The sequence below is a fragment of the Notamacropus eugenii genome, chromosome 2, assembly GCF_028372415.1.
Source record: "Notamacropus eugenii isolate mMacEug1 chromosome 2, mMacEug1.pri_v2, whole genome shotgun sequence".
Classification (NCBI taxonomy): Eukaryota; Metazoa; Chordata; class Mammalia; order Diprotodontia; family Macropodidae; genus Notamacropus; species Notamacropus eugenii.
In genome coordinates, this window is record NC_092873.1 from 124,722,814 (window position 1) to 124,745,587 (window position 22,774).

At 35.1% G+C, this 22,774-nt stretch overlaps 1 protein-coding gene across 28 annotated transcripts in view; it reads right to left on the reverse strand.

Annotated features, from left to right (window-relative positions):
• DST (dystonin) overlaps positions 1 to 22,774 on the reverse strand; it is a 608,843-nt gene that overhangs the window by 198,166 nt on the left and 387,903 nt on the right. For 25 of the 28 annotated variants that reach the window (XM_072642521.1, XM_072642508.1, XM_072642527.1 and 22 more), the window contains 18 exons: positions 19,383 to 19,495; positions 19,174 to 19,280; positions 17,052 to 17,171; positions 13,330 to 13,425; positions 13,107 to 13,234; positions 10,061 to 10,154; positions 8,969 to 9,123; positions 8,024 to 8,486; positions 7,809 to 7,937; positions 6,861 to 6,938; positions 6,566 to 6,727; positions 6,356 to 6,460; positions 3,771 to 3,866; positions 2,995 to 3,120; positions 2,327 to 2,479; positions 1,943 to 2,097; positions 1,595 to 1,721; positions 320 to 503 (listed from right to left, as the gene is read on the reverse strand). In XM_072642521.1, the coding sequence (XP_072498622.1) occupies positions 320 to 503; positions 1,595 to 1,721; positions 1,943 to 2,097; positions 2,327 to 2,479; positions 2,995 to 3,120; positions 3,771 to 3,866; positions 6,356 to 6,460; positions 6,566 to 6,727; positions 6,861 to 6,938; positions 7,809 to 7,937; positions 8,024 to 8,486; positions 8,969 to 9,123; positions 10,061 to 10,154; positions 13,107 to 13,234; positions 13,330 to 13,425; positions 17,052 to 17,171; positions 19,174 to 19,280; positions 19,383 to 19,495 (2,591 nt within the window). Of the gene's footprint in view, positions 1 to 319; positions 504 to 1,594; positions 1,722 to 1,942; positions 2,098 to 2,326; positions 2,480 to 2,994; positions 3,121 to 3,770; positions 3,867 to 6,355; positions 6,461 to 6,565; positions 6,728 to 6,860; positions 6,939 to 7,808; positions 7,938 to 8,023; positions 8,487 to 8,968; positions 9,124 to 10,060; positions 10,155 to 10,275; positions 10,539 to 13,106; positions 13,235 to 13,329; positions 13,426 to 17,051; positions 17,172 to 19,173; positions 19,281 to 19,382; positions 19,496 to 22,774 lie in introns of those variants that run through there. The other 3 variants (XM_072642519.1, XM_072642525.1, XM_072642526.1) reach the window with 3 other exon arrangements.

Below are 22,774 nucleotides of genomic sequence, written 5' to 3' on the forward strand. Positions count from 1 at the left end.
GACTGGAGATGACCCATGATGAGGCAATTGGGGTTAAATGACTTGCCCAAGGTCACAAAGCTAGCGAGTGTCAAGTGTCTGAGGTGGGATTTGAACTCAGGTCCTCCTGACTCCTGCTCTGGTGCTCTATCCACTGCACTGCCTAGCTGCCCCTAATTAAATTCTATTTCACATATGAAGAGACTGAGATTTAGATAGTGACTTTCCAGGTTACACACTTATTAAGTATGATGGTGAAACATCATGGAGGATCATAAAATCAGAGAACTGATGCTCTGAGAAAGATAATGAATGCTGTGTCATTTTAACACAGTCTTACCTCGTTCTGCTGATTTAAGAAGTTCTTGATAGTATTGTTTGCATACATTAACTTCTTTTTCCAGTTGTGTTATGTCTGAGCCTGTAAATATTTGGGATTCCTGGCTATCTTCCAGAAAGTCTTCAAAACGAGATTCTAGATTACTCAGGACCTGTTGATGCTCACCAGGTAGCATGGTCTTTATCTGAAGGGAGTCATAAATCCATATAAGTAAACAGCTACAAAAATAAAATTTCAAGGGCTATCCTAGACAATTAAAGAATTTTCCAAAAGAAATTCAAAGAATTTTAGATTGCTAATAATGAACAGTTAAGTCACCTGGAAGTGCTCTTCTCCATCTCATCAAACAATAATAATGAGAGCTGATATTTATACAGTATACCCTTATAGCCACCACTGTGAGATAAATAATGAAAGTATTATTTCCAGATGAGAAAGCTATCAGTCAGAGACGTTGGATAAACTTATAGAATCACAGACTTTGAGCTGGAAAAGACTCAAGAGGTCATAAAGCAAAACCTTCTCTTTTTACATATGAAGAAAGGGAAACCCAAGGTGACAGAATAGTGAAAACCTATCAGGATTCAAATCCAGATTCTCTGACTCCAAATTCAGAGCCATTTTCAAAATGGGACACTGATTCTCCCCTAAGAACTTCTACTTAGTAAATGGCAGAAACAGGACTCGAGCCCCCCATTCTGATACTCCAAATGAGCACAAACTAGAAATTTAAAATTAATAGATAATAATCAAAATGCAGCCCACTATATTGTAGTTCAGTTAATTCAGTACAGAACTGTGAAAAACCACATTGGATCTGATCTAAAAAATTCTGGCTTTGAGTCCTAATTCACTGCTCGATTCTCTTAAGTAAGTCAATTTAACCTCTGTGAACTTATTACCTCATGTGTAAAATAAGGAGAATTCAGGACTGAAGTGGAATCACATGAAATAACGTTCACAAAACGGCTTTTTGTAAATACAAAACAGTATTTAAAAGCTACTCTGAATTAAAACTATTTTTATTCACATGGAATACTATATTACTGAAAAGGTACCAGGTGCCACTCATCTCAAATGCTTTTTGGAACCTGTAAGATTATAAATGAGAAATAAATAATAATAGATGACATTTCAGATCTCTAAAAGTAAAGATCAAAATATCTAAACCAGGTTCCATGTTTTTCTTCAAGACTAGGTACCATGTCCATACTCTAGGCTATAGCTGTCCCAAGTATTTTAAATGTTGAGGATGGTTTATACTGTTGCACTTACCGAGGCAACGTTGCTAGCCCGAACCGTATCAATTTCATTAACCAGATAATGCCAGGAAACTACACTCTTCATGTTTATGTGAGATTCATGCCAAAGGGCCAGAACATTCTGAAACTGCTGTTCAATTCTGAAACAAAGGAAAAACTCTAAAAGTTAACGATACAAGAGTGCCCAGAGACATACTTCTCTTGTAATAACATGTAATGGATTGGGACATCATGGGTTTTAAAGAATTGAAATTCCTCTGGCAGCAATGACAAGTTTTCCCTTTAAATAATTCATTGTTTTCTCCCTAATATTTGAAAACATTAAAGTGGTCCATTATTCTAGCTCTTAGCTGGCACATACCTGTTTGCTGTGTCAATGGCTTCTTTGTTTGGTGGAGGAACAGTAAAGCACACTGATGGGACCATGGCTTCATTCCCAGTTGGACTAATGACCTTCCATTTAGCACGATGGGAATTGCTTGCTAACACACATTCATCATCTTTGTAAATGGTTATCTAGTTTTAAACAAAGAACCAAACATAATGAGGTCAAAATTAAGAGACCCTCTGAAAGAACATATTTGCAAGTGGAAGGGGGGGAGAGAATCTCTCATTCCACAAATAAGCAATCAATGACAGATCATAAATGGAAAGAAAATACTGATGGCATCATTTTCAAACATTGCCTAGGTCAACATTCAATGCTTGTTATTAACTCAATCAAATGGAGATTCAAGGCTCTTACCTCAATTTGTCTGTAGTCACAAATGGCTTTAATTGGAATGGAGGTTTTGAGTGGATTATCAGGATTCCTTGGCTTTAGCTGAATTATTGTCTTTGCCCTGCCCACTAGACTTGCTACAGTGCTCTTATACTGCAAAAGTTCTTCTTTCTCTTCCTATATATTAAAAAAGTTTAAGAATATACACATAAATGAGTAATTTTTGAAGTAATTCATTTCAGACAAATAAAAATACTTTTTAAAAAGATAATTTTTTTTAAAAGAAAATCACTATAACTGCCAAAAAGCAATAATTCAATGACCAAAAAAGGTCATGTGAATTTGAAAGCAATGTGGCAAGAAGGAGAAGCAATATGGCGTCCTGAATAGAGAAACAGTCTTGGAAGTAGGAAGGTTCAAGTCTTGCCTCTGACACAGGCTATCTCTGTGACCACAGGCAAATCACTTAACCTCTCTGACCCTATGGAAGTGATTGATCTGATGAAAAAAGTATGCATGCCAAGAAGCAGCCCAAACTGATGAAATCATAGGTCCAAACCACCTCTGCCTTCACACAAAACTGCCAGAGTACCACAACTTAACAGGACTCCATGAAGAAAATTTAACTTATACTGTTTCTTGTAAAAATCAGCTTAATGCTTTTAAATTCACATGACATTTTGCATTCCTACCATTGACTCTTGGACAAGGTCTTCCAGCTTGTGGATGCTGCTGGACCTATCGCAGCTGTATTTCCGCTGAATGGCATCTTTTAAATTCTTTAAGTAGTCTGTGGCTTCTTTGGCATCATTAAAAAACTAGGGAAGAGATGATACAGAGAGGTAATCAATGGCAATAAAAAACTTTGACCATCAGCTTTACAAACAAATACAAGAAGACATTAAATACTGATACTTTGGGTAAAAATAAATCAATATTTACTGGGTCCTCACAGAAAACGTGATATCTTACTATGCCATATATATTTTTTTTAATTCTAGTTTATACGTCATGCCTACTGCTCATTGAATTTTGAATATATACTATTATTATGATGGGATGCTCTGTTTTATATCAGTGTTCAGACATTAAAATACAAGTACAAATATCAAGAATATTATTTTAAGCTCTGGTAAGGGTACAGTTTTGTTTTTGCATCTTTGGAGTATACTTTTCCTTAAGATACATTTATGCAAAAAGCAAAGATGACTCACCTCTTTAACAATATGTATATTTAAAAATTTTTTTTACAAATAATTCTTCATATACTACAAGATAGTAAATTGACCATTAAGTCATACAGGAAAACTTTTCTATCATAGATTGTGCTATACATTAAAGATGATTACTTCTAATTAATTAAAATTAATTTAAAAGTAAAATACAACAGATTTTCATTCAAAGTTAAACTAATTATTTATAATGATATTAAATCACAATCAGTTTTATTTGTAGTTTACTAATATACCTCAAAATATATGCTGTTCTCCTTTATGTGCTGTTCCACGCAGTGACAAAGCTGTAAAATCCAACTCCACTGGGTCTGCATTGCTGCTCGATATGCCTTTAAAATGAAGGTCAGAAACAAAATCATCTAGCATATGTTTTATAAGATGAAACATGCTAGCATTTTAAAAGAGATATTTTATAATCACACAAAGTATTTTGAGACACCGTATCATTTAATGGGTATATACTAATCTATGAGTAGAATAGACATCAACTCTTTCACTTCTAACAAAATAATAAAAAATAAGTGTATAGGACAGGACTTTTGAAAATTAGGAGGATTAAATATCCATCTGATAAATCCACTTATCTGCTCAGAATTTTCTCCCAAACTTACAAAAGAAAAACAGCAATAAAAGATATGATTAAGACCACATTTTAGAGAGATAGAATATAAACTATAGATTTTAATTTGATACTCTGAATTTCTTCCTAAGTACAAAAGTAAATTATACTTATTCTTCCTTGAAAATAACTACTTAAAATCTCAAGTGAAAAATTCTGAAATTTTTTTTATATATTTCTTCTCTCTTTCTCTATTCTTTTGAAGAAGCTTCACAAATCCCACCGTCTCCATGAAATGTTATTTGTCCACTTCAAAATAGGTAATTTTTTATAGTGTTTTCCTTCTCCGAATTTCCACAGTACAGGTTATATTATTACATTATATAATCCCTAGTCACTTTTTAATCTCTCCAATGAGATCCCTCTTTAGCCCCTAAGCATAGTTCTTGATACTCATCAGGCAATTAATAAAATTTTTAATTTCAATTATGCTCCAAAAACCTGATACATTTTGTGAGTTTTTACAGTACCATCAGTGGTACATTAAAAAGTAGTACATTAAAAAAAGGACATGACCTTCCATTACAGAAACTGACATCAAATTATAACTGTTTCAATTTACAATATAATGTTTTCCAGCAGGGGGTGCTCAAAATATTTTAATAATTACCTTAAGCCAAGTCTATAACTTAATTTGAACTGTGAAAAACTCATTCCTTTTGTTAAGACAGTTGTTATTGTTATTTTTACTACCCTCAAAATAAGTTCAAATGACTTGATTGTGCATTGGCACAGTAAAATTGGCACTCTTCAGAGTGAAGAAAATGTTTATGTCTCCCTAGTGCAATTCAGTTTTGAGTCTTACACATCCCACAAAGTTATAATTAGTTTCTCATTCAAAATAACTTGCTCGCAAAATAATAAGACATCAATATGATTTTTTTCACAGAGCACTGTGGATGATTTAAAGATAATAAAACTGTGATATGGAGAAAGAGATCTAGATATATATAGATACACACAGAGAGACACTGTGTGTTTGTGTATGTGTGTACGTGTGCACGCACGCATGCGTGTTGATATTCTTTACATCAAATACTAGTTTGGTAATGGTTAATGTTGTTAAATTAAGATTATCCACATATCAATCATACCACTATTATCAAACTATACTGTATTCTCTCACCTTTCATATTTCTGTCCTGAAAAATTCTTTTTCCCCTTTTATTTTTTGTTACAGCTTCTTTTCACACAGAAACTCATTAATTCTCTTAATAATTTTAACTATCTTTCTCTAGATCTTTTTCAGCTGTTATATATTGCTTAATGTATAACAACCAAATCTATAACCTATATTTTAAATGGGCATCAATCCCTATTGTTTGCCCTTTGTCCTCAAAGATGACCATGACCTCAGGAAGGTGATGCCATGACTTGCAAATGAACTGGATATAAGTGAGGGAGAGTTGTGTAAGGTCACCAGTCTCACCTTCTCTTCTAGAGCCATCTGGGCCCAGCGGCCAGATATAGATCAGGATGACTGGAGATGACCCCAGACACCAATCACATTTCATACAAAAAAAGCACTTCTAATACCCTTCCTAATGATGCTGTTTTATCTTTTTGGTCACAGCAGTGTACAGAGCTGAGATCTCAATAAAGAGATTCCTAGATCCAATCTCCTCCCTTGCACTACACTTGATAATTAAATACGTATCCTTTAGAGTATAATCTGAACTCCTTACATTCTGGCCCACACACAAAGCTCACCTGCCACTTTCCTGCCCACTCTCCTTTGGCATCTTGTAAGTCAAACACTGTATCTGTCATCGACCTGCAGGACTGAACAACCTATGTAACTTGACTCAATCCTAAAACATTCTTGCTACTGCTGTACTTTAAATGTGGAAATTACTTTGGAAACATGCCATCACAATGTCCCAGTTTATGCCACAGAAATATGTTACAGATAAATCTGTTAAAATGAAAGTTTCTTGGTAACTCTCAAAAATAAACTCCCACTTATGAGATTCAAGAATGACCTCATAACAAAGTCTATTTTATATAAGGTCAAGTGATAATAGAGTTCTAATATGGATGCTATCGAATGCTCCATTTTACTTGGTTTCAAGATTATTGCTTTGTTAAAATTAAATGTTAGAAAAAATGTTAGTCCTTAAATGGTTCAAATTAATACATTTATTTACAATGGTAGAATAGGAAGGTTAGTTAAAAGCCAGAACTTATTAACTGACTTACCTCAATCGTTAGTCGGGCAGGATGGTTTTCTAGAAGAAGTTGCTCTGCTATTTCCTGAACCGATTTGATCACTTCTTCCTTTTGATCAAGTTCTCTCATTAATTCCTAATAGTATTGAAGGGGAAATAGAGAGAACAAGAAAAACTATGTTAGATAATTATTTTCAAAAGAAATATAGTTTCTCTAGTCAACAGCTAGTGTTATGCTTACTGAATGGTATTCCTTTTTCCTGGATATGTTTGAATTTCTTTCACTCCAATCATAAGCAACTTCCTCCTCTTCTTTTTCATTCAACCAAATAAGTTCACTAGTGGCTCGAGACACAAAGTTGTGAAGAGTATCTAGATGTCTCTCCTGATTCCTGGATGTATTCTTTTAAAAGGAAAATTATAGGTTAAAAAAATGATGTCTCTGCCAATTGCACACATATGCACACACACACACACACACACACACACACACACACACACACTCCCAGAAGACTAAAAGATGTGATTTATCTTACCAAGAGTTTTGCATACTGACTCTCCAATCTATGCAACTTTTCCGCATATGTGAGTTTGAGGGGAGCAGTCATTTGGATCTGTGTGAAACAAAAGCATCACAATGAAAATTTTTAATTAACTTGAGTTAAATAAAATTATTCATTTTAACTCAATTCAACATTAGCTACCATGTACAAGGCAATCAATTAACAAGCCTTGGAGTGCCTTCCATATGTCAGGCACTATGCTAGGTACCAGGGTTACAAAACTAAAACAAAGTTTCCATTTTATTGGAAGAAATATGAACATATCTAGGTATATGAGGAATATATAAAAATAGGTATCAAGTGATTGGTGGGGAGGCAAAGGATACTAGTAGCTATGGAAATTAGGTCAGGCTTGACATGAGAAGCGGTGCTTGAGGTGAGTTTCGAAAGGAAACAAGAATTCTAAGAAGCAAAAGTGAAGAGGGAGTGTGTTTTAAGCATGGAAGAGAGCCACTACAAAGGCACAAGAAATGAGTACCACACGTAAGAGAAACACTAAGAAGGTCAGTTTGACTGGACCATAGAGTGAATGAAAGGACAGTAATATATAATAAGCCTGGAAAAGTAATCTGGAACCATATTTTGAAGAGATTTAAATGCCAAAACAAAACAGTTTATATTTGCTTCTAGGGTTTACAGGGAGCCACTGGAATTTACTGAATGGAGGAGGGACATGGTTAGACTTGTGCTTTAAATAAATCACTTTGGCATTTGGATGAAGAATGGACTGGAAAGAAAGACATGAAGAAGTGAGACCACTGGGAAACTATTTTAATGATCTAGGTGAGAAGTGATGAAGTGTTGAATTAGGATGTGCCTGGTATATTTACCAATTATTTGATCTATGGGATATTCATAGAGAAAAGAAAATGAACGTATTTTAAAATGAAATACAAAAGTATTGGTTTTCAATATACATACCTCACTGATTTTAGCTTCTTTAAGGCTAGATTCAAATTCTTCAATAGCTCTATGAACATTTTTGTGATTTTCTAAATGGCTTTCAACACTTGGCAAGTCAGAACCCCATTCGGTTCGATCCAGTTGCACCTTAAAAGAGTAACAAAAGCCCCAGAGTTAACAGGGAATTGCTAGAAACAAAGGCAGAGCTGATGGCTGAAGTCAAGATGTTTTACCTGCATTTCATCCACCCAATTCAAGAGATCCTGAACAAACTTCATGTTGATCTCCTCTTCTGTTAAATTCTGATCTAACAAAGAGGATTTCAGAAGTGGTTTTCGGATTTGCATCAGTTTGAGTGTTTGCAAAGAATTGGTGTCCACTCCTGATCCAAAATTTGGAATTAATCCTGATGGAAAACCAGGTGTATAGGCAGGAGTGACAGATGGAGTCAGTCTGGAAGTCAGACCTGATGACAGGCCTGATGTCATACTGGAAGGGGTAAGTGAAGGTGCTAAACTCTGGGTCAGTCCTGAGTTTAAACAGGGATGTAAGGTCTGTGCAAATCCTGAGTTTAAACTTTGTGTTATTCCTGATATCACAAGCTTTGTCTGTTCTGTCGTCAGGGAGCGTCCTTTGCTGTACACAGAAGAACATTCACTTCTTACGGCCATAATTTCATCACGTAGTTTTGCAACCCTAAAAAACAATTATATTTGCTTCTTAAAATCTCATTACTACAGACAAAAGAGCATTTTCCCATATGTGCATTTTTTCAAAACTTTTACATTTGAATTTTAATAATTTTAGTGCTTTTTCCACTTGTGTTCAATAGAATGATGAAATATTATAGTTAGAAAAAATTTAATCCAGTTCCTTCATTTTTAAGATGAGGAAACTAATCAGATAATATGTAGATGTATTTGAAATCTAGTTATTTGTTTCCATCTATTATGATAAATATGGAATTTCTTTATGGGAACAGATGCACATAGAAAGATAAAATATAATAATCAAGGGGACATTCACTCAACACAAGAAAAGGTATTTATATTAGAACACATAATAACCAAATGCATTCTCTATTCCTAAGAGGGTTAACTCAGAATTCAGCACATTTTACATGTATGCATACATACAGACACACATACATGCAGCTTATATCAATACAGCTTATTTACCTCTGTACCAGCTGATCAGCCTGATAGTATTTTCCATCAATAAGAATTTGTACATCGATTACATGCTGGCGTAAAAGATTCTCACTTTCAAGTATGTATCCAGCAATTTCTGCTTCATTCTGGAACTGCAACCCTGATTCCAATCTTTTAGAATCCTATATTTTGAGACAAATATTAACAATATGTCATAATTGACATACATTGACAAACAATATCAACAAATGTCATAAATAACTTTTACTGATTTAAGAATTGCAAAGGCCTTTATATATACTCTTATTTAATCCTCACAGCAATTATGTGAGGTCAGTACTCTAGGCAATATTATGTCTATTTTATAAATGAAAAATAAAAAATGAGGCACAAACAGGTTCAGTGACTTGCCCAAGGTCACACAAGCTATTAATATCAAGTAAGATTTGGTTTCTGATTCCAAAATCCTGGTTTCTTTCCATAAAAACCATGCTGCTATTCATAATATGAAAAAAAAAATACATTTTAAAACTAAACTAAAAATAAATGCTCCATAAATTTTTAATGGTATAATGGATAGAAGGTTCATCTCTCACAGTCAGGATGACCTTGGATTCAAGTACCATAGCTAATACAAATTGGCTAGGTAAAAACTAGGCAGACTTTTAACTTCTTGATGCCCCAGGCAACTCTTTAAACTATAATTGAGGGAACAGAGGCAGACCTACATTGGTAGAAGGAGCTCCCTACTAGAAAGAAAGAGAGAAAGAGGCAGAGACAAAGGGGGAAAGACAGAAATGAATGAATGAAAAACCCATCCACATGAATGAATGAATAAAAATAGTTTTGTTTTTTATCACAGGCGTAGACTAGACTAAAAAAGAGTCTTACATACTTAAATTTGTTTATGGATTCTTTGTTTTTCTTCCTTTTTGATAACTGCCCACACCCAGAAAAAAAGTACAGATAGCTATATGCAATGCAAAAAAACAGCTTTTAAAAAAAAAAGGCAGATCTGAAAGTTCTGAAAAGGCAAATATCTAATACAACAAATGAACATTTCAGTGAATCAAGGTTTATACTACCCACCAACCCTCCATCTCCTGAAGACTGACTTACAGCCTGCAGAGCCTTTCGAGCAAGTATCAATTTGTCTTCACAGACTATACTGTCCCTCTGAACTCGGCTTGCAATCTGCTGCAACACTTCCAACCTAAAGGGAGACAGAATATTAATGGCTTTTTACTCTCTTAACTCTTTAGCTATCGCTGTAGAAAACACGATCAAAACTTTACAAAAGAGAGGAAAAAAGTCCCACCCCAAATGTACAATACCTGTGTCCATCAAAGGATTCATTGCCAAAGCTTATACAAGAATTGATCAAAGTTGGCCCACAGTGGACAGAAAGAAAATTCTCATTTGAGTCGATGCTAGTGCGGGTGCTGGTGGTGTTACTCACAACAGAGTCGCTGCTATGGTAACTATAACTATTGCTCTGCATTTTTTATCCTCAGAATAGTCTTCACTCTTGGGCCATTAAAACCAATTCAAAGCAAAAGCAAGTCAAGAAACTCCACAAAAAGTACAGCTTATGGGGGGAAAGTAGCTTCTGAACACAGGAGCATTGTGACCTCCTTTAAATAGGCTTCAACATGCATATTCAACACATAGCGAATAATATTCTGATAACTATTCAAGAGGATCTAGCCTAAAGCAAGGCATATGCCAGTTGAGGTTTGCCTTTTGTAGCCTGCATTAAACCTCTACAAGTACAGACTAATCAGGCTGATTGGGGCGTCGTCACTGACAAAGATAATGCCAAATACTTTGACTAAGAGTCACTGCATTTAAACTAGGTAAAAAAAACAACTCAGTTTCCAAAAAACGGCTCACTATAAAATATATATCAATTATCTTTTGTGTCCCTTCACAGAATGATAAATCCTAATATCTAGACCACTCTAAGGGTCGTTCTTTGAAAACTGATCTTCAATTAAAGGAGTATAAGTACTTAGCTATAACATCGTATTAAAGGGACAGGTCTGCACTACAAAATGTGAAGGAGAGAACTACAATTACGCAGTGTATAGTGACAAATGTCATTACACATGGAATAAAGTAGATTTTTATTTCTAAATTACAGGATGTATCTTGTCTATATAGATCGAAGTAATCGAATAATTTCCAAATTTGTCATTTTACTTTATAGTATATTTACTGTTATTCAGTCATATCCTACCCTTCATGACCCTGTTTGGGGTTTTCGTGGCAAAGACACTGAAATAGTCTACCACTTTCCTCTGCAGCTCATTTTACAGATGAGGAAACTGAGTCAAATGGTTAAGTCACTTGCCTAGGATCACACAGCTTGTAAGTGACTGAAGTCACATTTGAACTCTGGTCTTCCTGACTCTAGGCCAGAAGCTTTATAGCCAGACCCTTTGTAAGCTCATTTCCAACTATATTTTATTTTTCCTGTGTTTTTTTTTAAGCGAGAGCTCTACGACAGCAAAGACAAAACTCACAAATTTTGTCTTCACTTATTTTTTTCTCCTCTTGTGGTATGCAAACTCTTCCTTCACTCCACCTCTTTCTCACTCCATGCCAGGTAGTGATTATTTGAAATGACCAGGTAGTGCCAACAAACTTGTTGTGTCAAGAAAATGAAGGCATTTGCCCAACCCATTATCCATAGATTTTCATGCTTGCCTCCCAATAGTATAAAAGCATGTACATATCTAAATCACAGGACTTCTTATCAATTCTGCTGATAAAGGAGCGACTTCTCCCTTTGGGTCTCAAGCTCTCTCTCCAAGAACAAAAACTGTAGGAATGAATAATTTCTAAGGTTATACCTAGCTCTAAATTTCTGATCCTTTGATTCTTCTCTTAGGGTTTAAAAAGAAACGTGAGGGTTTTTTATGCCAAATATAGCCAACTGAAAACCCTGTTGTCAAACAGCTCCTTAAGATATAATTTTGAAAACCAGTCATTATCATTGCAATACAGAACACTGGGAAGCCTACTAGATTTGGAAGTTAAAAGATCTGGATTCAAACCCCATCTCTGGTACCACTTGTGTTACCTTGGGCATATCACTTAACTTTTCTGTGAGTCAGTTTCCTTATCTGTAAAAGGTTGAACAAGATGGCCTCAGATCCTTTTCAACTCTCAAGTCTATGATACTGTGACCATTTTCTTTCAATGCCCAAACTACAATTCTTAGATGATTTTTTTTCACTGGTTTAGTAAATAAACATGCTATCTAGTTTTGATTACCTAGAATATCAGTGTGGAAGCCATACACATGTCAAATCATTCAAGATGATTTTGATTCTAATGACCCAGAAACATGGGTATCATATTAGGTTATAAACTTTCCAATTCATTCACTCTACCTTTGTCTTTTTTTAAGAAAGGAGTAGCATGATTTTCAATCAATTAAATATGGAATAATGATTTTCTACCTTCCCCAACTCCTTGCCTCATTTATGAATAAGATCAATTTTTCCTAATCTTAGAAAAGGGAGTATAGGTAAGCAGAGGAAATGAAGATCACAGGTCCCACAAGGATAGGGGTTATGAAAAGATTTGGTTATTGTCATATTGCAAAAACTTTGTTAATAATAAAAACCTCATTTCCACCTCCTTCTCTATGTCCCATGTCTAATTCTGCTATGTCCTAAATGGGGAGGCCTAATATGGAAAATAGTGGTTTTAACTAAAAACAAAAAGAAATGAAGGATCTGATGAGGAATCAGTCAGGAAGCTGAGTAAAGATTCCACTACCCTTCTTAATCCCTTATATTTTTTTTCATGGAATTCTGTATTTGCTGCAGGCCTCTGAAATTCTCACAGATAGAGCCTTCCAAAGTCATTTCATATTGTAGGCCTTAGCATTCCTTCAAAATACAGTCCTCCATTTACTGATGAAAAGGGCTAATAAGCAAATGTATCAGATTAAGAAGGTGAAAGATAAATCTGGAAAATGCACAGGGTCAAACAATTTTTGAAAAATAATGATTTCTGAAACTGAAATGCAAACTAGAATAATCGTAGATTCTGAGACCCAATGTGGAAAGCCTAAAGATGTCTGGTATCTTGGAATATGTCTGAGAGATAAATATTCATGACAGCATCCACCTGAAAACATTAACTTTTTTACCTCTCCACTTCTGGCCGTAGTGTCTTCTCACGCTCAAGCATGGCAATAATGAGTTTCCCCCACTCTTTTTCTATATCATTTGGATGGTAGCCCTGAAGGAGTTTGATGCGTCCAAACTCTATCCAAATCTTGAAAAAATACAAAAGAACAATTTAAAACATACATCAGAAACAAAAGAATGAAAAATTGAATTGATGTAGTCAAAAGAAAGTTGTATACTGACCTCTAATAATTTATAGAGACGTTTAATTTTTGATTTTTCTATCTCCTTTGGTGGAATTTCTGTTTCTTTAAATTGTAAATATTGATTATAAAGTGCCTGAAATAAAACAGAAAAAGTAATAGATGAGACCAGACTTCAAAGATATATTTTCATCTTTCTCCAATTTTACTACTTCAAATGCCAACCACTCTGTCTTACGTATATTAGTGGAAGCTCTTTATAGTACTGGTACTCCCACATTCAGAGGAAGCATGATATACCATATTGTTTCACGTGGAGTCACATTTGGGGTCATTTCACTTCTTTTTAAGATTCATATCTATATAATAATGAATCGTGTTTTAAAGGGGTTATACTATAACAATTACAGCTTACCATAAAAATTATATCACCAAGAAAGAAAGAAAATAGCGTTTAGCAAAAAGATGGGGGGAAATCAATTATAGGGCATTTTTGTTTTGGTTTTTGTCGATTAGTCATGTCTGACTCTGTGACTCCTTTGGGGTTTTCTTGGCAAAAATATTGTAGTGGTTTACCATTTCTTTCTCCAGCTTATTTTATGGATGAAGAAACCAAGGTGAACAGGGTTAAGTGACTTGCCCAGGGTCACACAGCTAGTAAATGTCTGAGGCCACTTTTGAACTCAGGTCCTCCTTTCTCTAGGACCAGCACTCTATCCTCTATTCCATCTCGCTCCTTAACAAAAATAATTGGATAAAGTTTCTGATCAAGAACAACGGGATCTGATCCAGACAGTCACAACTTGAGTCCCAGTTTTGGCCATTTAAATTCATCATATAATGGCTAGTAACTTATTTCACCTTTTTGGACTTCAGTTTCATTGTATACAAAGAAAATGAGTATTTAAAATACCTACTCTCTGGGACTGAAGTTAACAAAGTACTTTTTAAAACTTTAGGTGCTATACGAATGTGAACTATTATAATCACTGTATACTTTTTTTAGCTCATTAATACATACTAGCAAAATGGAAGTTTTTGCTACCTATAGAACTATGAGAGCTAAGTTTTATTTTATCATTCCAATAGCCAAGCAAAATAAAGTGCAGAGAAAATGAAAGTGACGCTATTGAATTTCACTGTTATTTCAGCAGCTTCAACCATGTAATTAAATTGTTATCTAATTTACTGCTCTAAGACACTATTCAACTAAAATTATCTACATTTTCTTGGGTCACTTAACAATAATAAACAATTATGAATATTTTAAGTGACTTCAATCTCAAAATTATATTAAAGCAAATCCCCCATGCTTAAACAGATGAATATTGATAAATGAGTGTTCCATCTCCATACATTACATGTATAAAATATGTATGCAAATTTTAATTCAACCCTGTAAATTCTAAGACAAAAAAAAATTCTGGTGGATTTTGTTCTATATTTTGTGGACATAATGTCATCTTGCAAGGACAGCCATCTCTTCATTTCCCACCTGGATATGCTGCTTTAGACTTCTTATGACTTCCCTTCCTTTTTCACCTCCCTCCCTACACTCTGCCTCACTCTTTTTCAGCTTTCTTTTCTATGTGCTACGCTTTGTCAAAAAGTTGTAAGTTCCTTGAGGGAAGGGACTATCATTTTTATATTTGTATCTCCTGGCACATAGTAGGCACTTAACAAATATTTACTGACTGTAACATGAACAGGCCAATTCTGAAGATACTATAGTATATAGAAAAAGGCCACCAGACCTGGAATCTTGAGGCCTACATTTGAATTCTGGTTCTGATACTATTTGTGATCCTGATCAAGTTACTAAAGTTTTACTGAGACTAAGTTTTCTCACCTAGGAAAGTGACAGCACTTCTACTACAGGCCTCAGTTATACGGATACACTGGCACTGTGAACGGAAAATACTTTACAACCGTACAGCACTGTATCAATGAAAACTGTTATCTTCCTAGATGCATCATGTCACTTCTGAACTGACAACCCATTTTCCCTCAAGGTTATTCCAGTTACCTACAGATTTATATCAATCAAGAGGCAATAACTGGATATGCAGAAAACTAAATGTGAAATTTCAATCACATATTTTCAGTGGACTTGAACTCTTGTCCATATGCATTTATTGAATACCTTCTTCATAGACAATATTTTATGAAGCAACATCAAATAATGTACAAGACAGTAAAGGAGAGACCCATCACTTCAAGAAACTTATACTCCAGACAGAGAAAATTACAGGTAAAATAAGTTTAGGGACAAAGCAACATCCCAACAAGTGTCAAGTCATTTCATAGAAAGTAACACTTTTCTCATAGTAAGGTTAAGAGTTACATGAAAGAAAGTCAATGTGGATACATAATCACACTGATTAATTCTCAGGTGTTGAGCTCAAGTTATCTGAATTTCTGTTTATATTTATTTAAATTTATGTTTATAGTCATAAAAATATATAGACTAAAAATCAAATGGATCCTTTAAGTAATATCTGAATTAATTTTTAAAAATAAAAAATTATAACATTATTTTATTTAATCCACCAACAAATCATAAAATTTTCTATTTCTATCATCGCTTATTTCTATCATGCTGCTTCTGCTTCAAGGGAGCTCAAAAGAAACATATTAAGATAGTAATTACTAACTGGTTAACTATACCAAGAAGTTAGGCAATCTAGAAGTAAAATCACACACATACTATATGTATGTCTATATGTTTATGTGTAAATGTGTGTAAATGTATATATCTATGGATAGATATATGTATATATGTGTGTGCACATGTACATGTGTCTATATGTGCACATATATGCTTATATATACATGTGTATATATGAAGATACATGTATAATCAATATAGTCTGATAAAAACAAAAGCCTCCAAGAATATTATCTTTTGACAGAAGTCTTATAATTAGATTCTATTGTATACTGAACTCCAGCAGAAATACATTATGGGAGGGCAAGAACTGTTATTGAGTTTTATAGTTGGTGATGCTTTTTTTTTCCTCTTTAATCTTAGTATGCCCAGCACCTCAAACTCCACATTACATTTACATAAATTTAATGAAAACCTTCCATAATCCCATTCCACTTCACACAAATGGGACTCTGAGAATCTCAGCCATGCTAACAAAATACCAAGGAAAATAGGCCACTCAGCAAGCTAGAGAGTCATTTTCATCCTCAAAATGTGATTAGACCTTGGCACCTTGGCAATGATGTCAATAAGATAATATTAGGCAGAGACAAAGCTGCTTCTTCCTCCTTTCCCTTTTGCCTTCATCCCTAAGTGTTCCTGGCCTTTTTTCTGTGCATGAGTAGATGGTTTCACCAGGCTGATCCATTAATGGAGTAAGGAGTCCTTTGACTTTTTTTCTATTAAAGTGTAGCTGGGAGAAAATTGCCAGAACTAAGCTTATGTTACCATCTGATGAATGCATTCAGAGATAGAGAGGTAAGTGTTTTAAGTTAATAACATTTTTAATTGATTTTCTAATCTCTTACCAATAATATTGGTTTTATGATATTTTTATGGTCTATTGGTGTTGCACTGCATCTTAACCCTTGAACCTGGACCACTAGACAGGCCTACATTAGAAATGACCCAGAATAACTTCCCTAAGTTTTTTTTGGACTTCTACAAACTATGAAATTATTATAATATTCAAAAACCAACAATGAACTAGAAGTAACTGAGCTCAAAAATATCATCTATTGAATGAGAACAGTATAATCACTTATGACACTGACCTTTAGTTCTACAGGATTGTTGGGAAATGTTCTGTCAGACATTATCGTAACATGGTGCCTGATCCACTGGATGAGGTAGTTCACCATATTCTGGTATTCAATCCACTTAACTTCAACATCCTAGAATACAACACAAATAATTAAAAAGGAATATGTGCACAATCAAATTTGCATCAACATTCTGCATTTAACTCTTTCATTTAATATGCATTTATTGAGCACCAACTATGCCAACCAGGCACAGAGAGATATAAATACAAAAATGAAAATACCCCAGGTCTTTCAAAGAGCTTACATTCTCCCAGAAAGAAAAAAAAGTACACTTGCAAAAATATACAAAGTAAGTACAAATTAACATCATAATAGAAGAACTTTACAATTAAGGTGATCCAGAAAGGCTTTTAGTAGGAGATGGCATCTCAACTGGGTCTTGGAAGAAGCCAGAGATTCTAAAAGTCAGAGGTGAGGAGACTGTTCATTTCACTTTGGGGGGGCAGGCATTCTAGCTACAGGGGACAGATTATGGAAAGGTTTATATAGGTGAGGCCATGTCATATATGGAGAACAGCAGGTAGGATATTTTTGCTGAAATATTAAATGTATGAAGAGAAATAACATATAATAAACCTGGAAAGGTAACCTGGAACCAGATTATGAAGGGCTTTCAATGCCAAAGATATTTATATTTTATCTTAGAGAAACAGGCAAACAATGGAACAAAGGAAAGTCAAATACAATTTACCTAGATTTTGGCAAGGCATTAGACAAATCCTTTCTTGCTATCACACAGAAAAGATGGCTGAGATGTGGGAAACATGGAAGTCTAGGTTGGTAAATTCAAAACTGATTAAGAAATAAGACCTGAAGAGTAGTAGTCATTCATGATCAATTTCAGCGTAGAAGATGAAAACTAATGGAATGCTTCAGGGCTATGTTTTTGGTCTTGTCCTGTGTAATATTTTTATCAATGATTTAGATAAAGGTTTAAATGGCATGTTTATGACACAAAACTGGGAAAGATAGCTAACACAAAGAATGAGAGAGTTCAAATTCAAAAAGTTTACTGCAGCCTAGAACCGTGGCTTGAACCTAAATAGATGACATTAAATTGGAATGCACATCATGTCTTATAACTGGGCTTAAAAAAAAAACCTTGTAGGTACAACTTGTTAAGAAGTATGATTAGAAGAGATTATCTGAAAAAAAATTATCTAGGGGTTTTAACTCATGGAAAACTTAATGAGTCAGCAGTGCAATGTGACAGCCATGAATCTTAATAAGATGTTAAGTTGCATTAAGAGAAACATTTCTTCTCCTGTCCAGGACAAAGAGATATAATAATATATTATTATATTGGATCATATAATAATATTATTCTCTACTACCCTCAGACCATATATCACAGTCAGTTCTAAGAACATTTCAGAAAGTACATGGACAGGTTGGAATATATTCAGAGAACAGCTACCAAGATGGGGACAAGTCTCAAATCCATGCCATATGAAGACATGAAATTGACTTGAGAAAAATTAGACTTGGTAGGATGATGGTGCTCAAGTATTTAAATAGCCCTCAGATGTAAGAAGGAAAAGATTTGTTTCACTTGTACCAAAGGAGCAATGGGCAAAAGTTTCAGTGAGGCACAGGAGGATAACATTCAAAGAAAACCTTCAAATGGAAGACTTCAAGCAAAGGCTGGATAACCAGAGATTTTGTAGGGAGGATTCACATCTGGGAATAAACTGGAGTAGGTGGTCTCTGAGATCCCTTTAATTTCCAAGGTTCTAGGATTGTGAGAGAGGATCTTAGCTACAAACCTACCATACATATTGTAACCTCTTCTTTTCAAGAACATATGGTTACTTTTTGACACAACTACTGCAAAGGCTGAAGAAAATCACTTAAAGGGTTTGAGTCTTGGACCAGTGAAGATTCATATATCTGATATATTAGATCTAGCTAAAGCCTGCAAAAGTTCATCGGCAGAACATTGAACACATGAGATGATTAATTAGGAGCAACTAAAATAAAGAACCCAGTCACCTGGCCAGTGATCAGCTGGTAATAGGAAGCATGGAAAATCAATCTGAAACTGATTAAGCTGATGTACTCTCCTACTTACATTAGCACTGATGCCTTCACCACCTTCTGGTACCTTGGGAAATGCATCATACAGTGATGACACATAGGTTATCACTGACTTTTCATCAGGTGAGGAGACATCAACATCTAAGGGGCAAAAGAAATTGGTTATTTCACCATGTCAATTGGCTATGTTGGATCAAACTTCTATAATGAGTAAGATGCAGCAGAGACAAAACAACTACTCACCTTCAGGGTCAAGAAGTCTTATGACACCGATTTTTTCTGCTACATAAAAAGCATGTTCTAAATTTGCAAGGTTGCTTTGAACAGCAACGGTATTCATGTCTATCAGGTCCGGCCTAGAAAGGTTAAAAAAATTATACTTATTATATTCAGTTTCAGACTATATTACACAGATAGACAGACATACACACACTTGCATAAGAAATTCCATTAAAATTGACTGTAACGTCAATGGGAATTTAGAGTCTCTTGAATAACTTCATTTTTCTGTGGACAGTGGAGAGATCAGGTACAACAAAGAAATTTGTATTTATACAACAGAATTTAAAAATTTCAATCTTCCCAGACTTAGCTTATCCTTGAAAACACAGTCAGGTTCTTACCCAAAGTTATACACAAATGAAAAAGTATTTATTAGGCACTTATTTTATACCAATCCAAAGATATTTATTAAGGACCTACTAGACCCTAGGCACTATACTAAGTACTGGGGGTACAAATACAAAAAGCAAGGTCCCTGCCCTCAAGAAGCTTACATTTTAGTGGAGGAAGATAATCTATCTAAGGAAATGTTGAGCAGAGAGAGGAGTATTGGTCAGGTAAGTAATATGAATGGTGAGCACAGTCACTGGACTCTGATTTTCACATCCTTTCCAAGAATAGTTAGTGTTAATTTGATTTAATTATTGTTCCCAGAGTATAGAGTAGGAAGTAAGGCCAGAGTGCAGAGTGGTAGGTCTCAGATCTAGTGGACATGATCAACATTATATCAATCAGAAATTATTTTCCATTCATCTCTCCAATTTGAACTCTACTGTGGCCAGAACTCTTTCAAAGCGAGAATGTGATAAGATCTAGCCTGAAAGGGCCAGGGTCTCACATTGCATCCTGGGCCATCTCCAGTCATCCTGATGAATATCAGGTCACTGGACCCAGATGGCTCAGGAGAAGAAAGTGAGGCTGGTGACCTTGCACAGCCCTCCCTCACTCAAATCAAAGTCAACGGCAAGTCATGTCATCACCTTGATGTCACGGTCCTCTTCAAGAATGAAGGACAAACACAACAACTGTTTGCTAAACAGTGCTCAGTGCTAACTTTAGAATGCCTCTCTGCTCATGCTTTCTTCCCTCCCAGACTTCCCTTCTTCTCGGTCTTATTTCTATCCATCCTGAAGTGTATCCCTTAAATTTCTTGTCCTCTATGAAGCTTTTTCTCATCATTCCAACTCTTCTGTGACCTTGACAGTATTCAATGGTTATGAAATGCATCTTAGTACATCAATGCATATGCTACTTTACATCATGAGTGTTTATTCCCAATAAAATTATAAGTCCCTATAGTGGAAAGATTTTTCCTATAGCTATTTTGTATCTTCCTGATTAATACAGCAGCAGTTAAAGTTTTTAATGTGGAAAAAGTTGTTTACTGGGGAGGGGAATGAAAGAGAGGACACCTTGTTATAGACTTGTGTATACCATCCATTCATTTAGGTATGATTGTGGCTATTAATGTTTACCCCGGAGCCAAGGGCACTAACTGTTCCTTTTCCAAGGATATAAAGTACATGTATGGTTTGTTTTTGTTTGTTTGGGGAAGGAGGGCATTTATCTCTCTCTGGTCCACCATTCCTTTTTAAACTAATAATCCTTCCAAAGAGGTGCTAAATTCTGTTTCTTCTTTTTTTTAATTTTTTTTTGGAGGAGGGATGGCAAGACAATTGGGGTTAAGTGACTTGCCCAAGGTCACATAGCTAGTAAGAGTCAATTGTCTGAGGTCAGAACTCAGGTCCTCCTGACTCCAAGGTTGATGCTCTATTTACTACACCACCTATCTGCCCTTGTTTTTTCTAAACTACTGAATGGTGGCGAATGCTATTCACACCCTCTAAATCTGTCACCCTAGGGAAAAGTCCTTGTCATACTGTTTATACGCCCTCATTATGGCTTTACTTGCAAGTGCTCTCTCTGAACCTCATATTCCTGAACTAAAACTGCAATAATGTTTGTACTACGTATCTCACAAGTGTTAAAAAATATCGCCACAATGAATGAGAAATTTGACCAGTCTTGTACCCCTCACACTGACAAGTCCACTGAAAAAAGTAATTTCTCATGTCAAACTAGGTATCCTCCAAGACATCACTTATTATTTCATGTGAAATGACTTTGTGGAGAGGAGGCCCACATGAAAACTATAATGCAAAAGCCTAAGCAAGTTTGTGTCATAAACTAGACAGGAACAAATATTTAAAGCTCTTTGAGTAAAATGTAGTATTGCTTCCAAAAAGTACATACTTTTTGGTGAAATAGGGACAAGAAATACTCAGACTGCCAACTTTTTGAACAAGAAAGGGCAAGTTGTTATATAAACCCTGCCATTACCAAAGAAAAGCAAACACTGAGTAATCCTAGCCACAATAAATAAAGTCATTGAGGAATAAAGTTTTCAGCTAAGGGAAAACACAAAAATTTTCTTCCAAATGACACCATGATTTTAGCAGAAAAGCAGTTTTTATCTCATTCCCCATAAATCAAAACTAAAATATGACACAATATTTTAACATAATGAAAAAGAAAATACTTTATATCAACTAAATAAAATCTATCATTTTTCTTTATTACTCTTCTTTGTTTTTTCTTTAAAAGGATCCTGGGCAATACGGAAAAATTAGAAACTTGGAAAACTTGGCAGGGGAGAGGGTATTTTTAAAGTGTGAAAAAATATCAATATAGAGTTTCCAAATTATTTTCCTCTTCCTACTTTTCCACTGATTTTCAACATACACTAGGACCATGACATGGGTCGGCTGCTCTTCTTTCCTTTACTTGATCCCAGTGAGATAGAATCATAAAATCTTAGAGCTGGAAGAAACATCGAATGATGTCTAATCCAACTCCTCATTTGGGGGGAAGTGGGATGGCAAGGTGGGGAGTGAAGGAGAAACAGAACTAAGGTCCGTTGGGGTAAGTTGACTTGCCCAAAGTCACACAGTTAGTAAATGGTAGAGCTAGACTCAAAAAGACCTCTAAGAAGAATGATCGGTGCAGTTAAAGGTTGAAGCAATTATGTTTAAATAACATCTGTTGCATGCCATTTGTGTAACTCTGGGAAAGTGCCTTCCTCTTTCTGGGTCTCAGTTTTCTCATTTATAAATTGAGATTTTGTATCTGGCATAAAAATATCATACTAGAAAATCTTCTAAGGTTTCTTCCACCTCAAAATCTATGAAACTATGGTCTTATGACAGACTAGAATGTCTTTCAATACAAAGTAATTTAGGGAAGGGGCAGCTAGGTGGTACAGTGGACAGAGCACCAGTGCAGGAGTCAGGAGGACCTGAGTGCAAATCTCACCTCAGACACTTGACACTCACTAACTGTGTGACCTTGGGCAA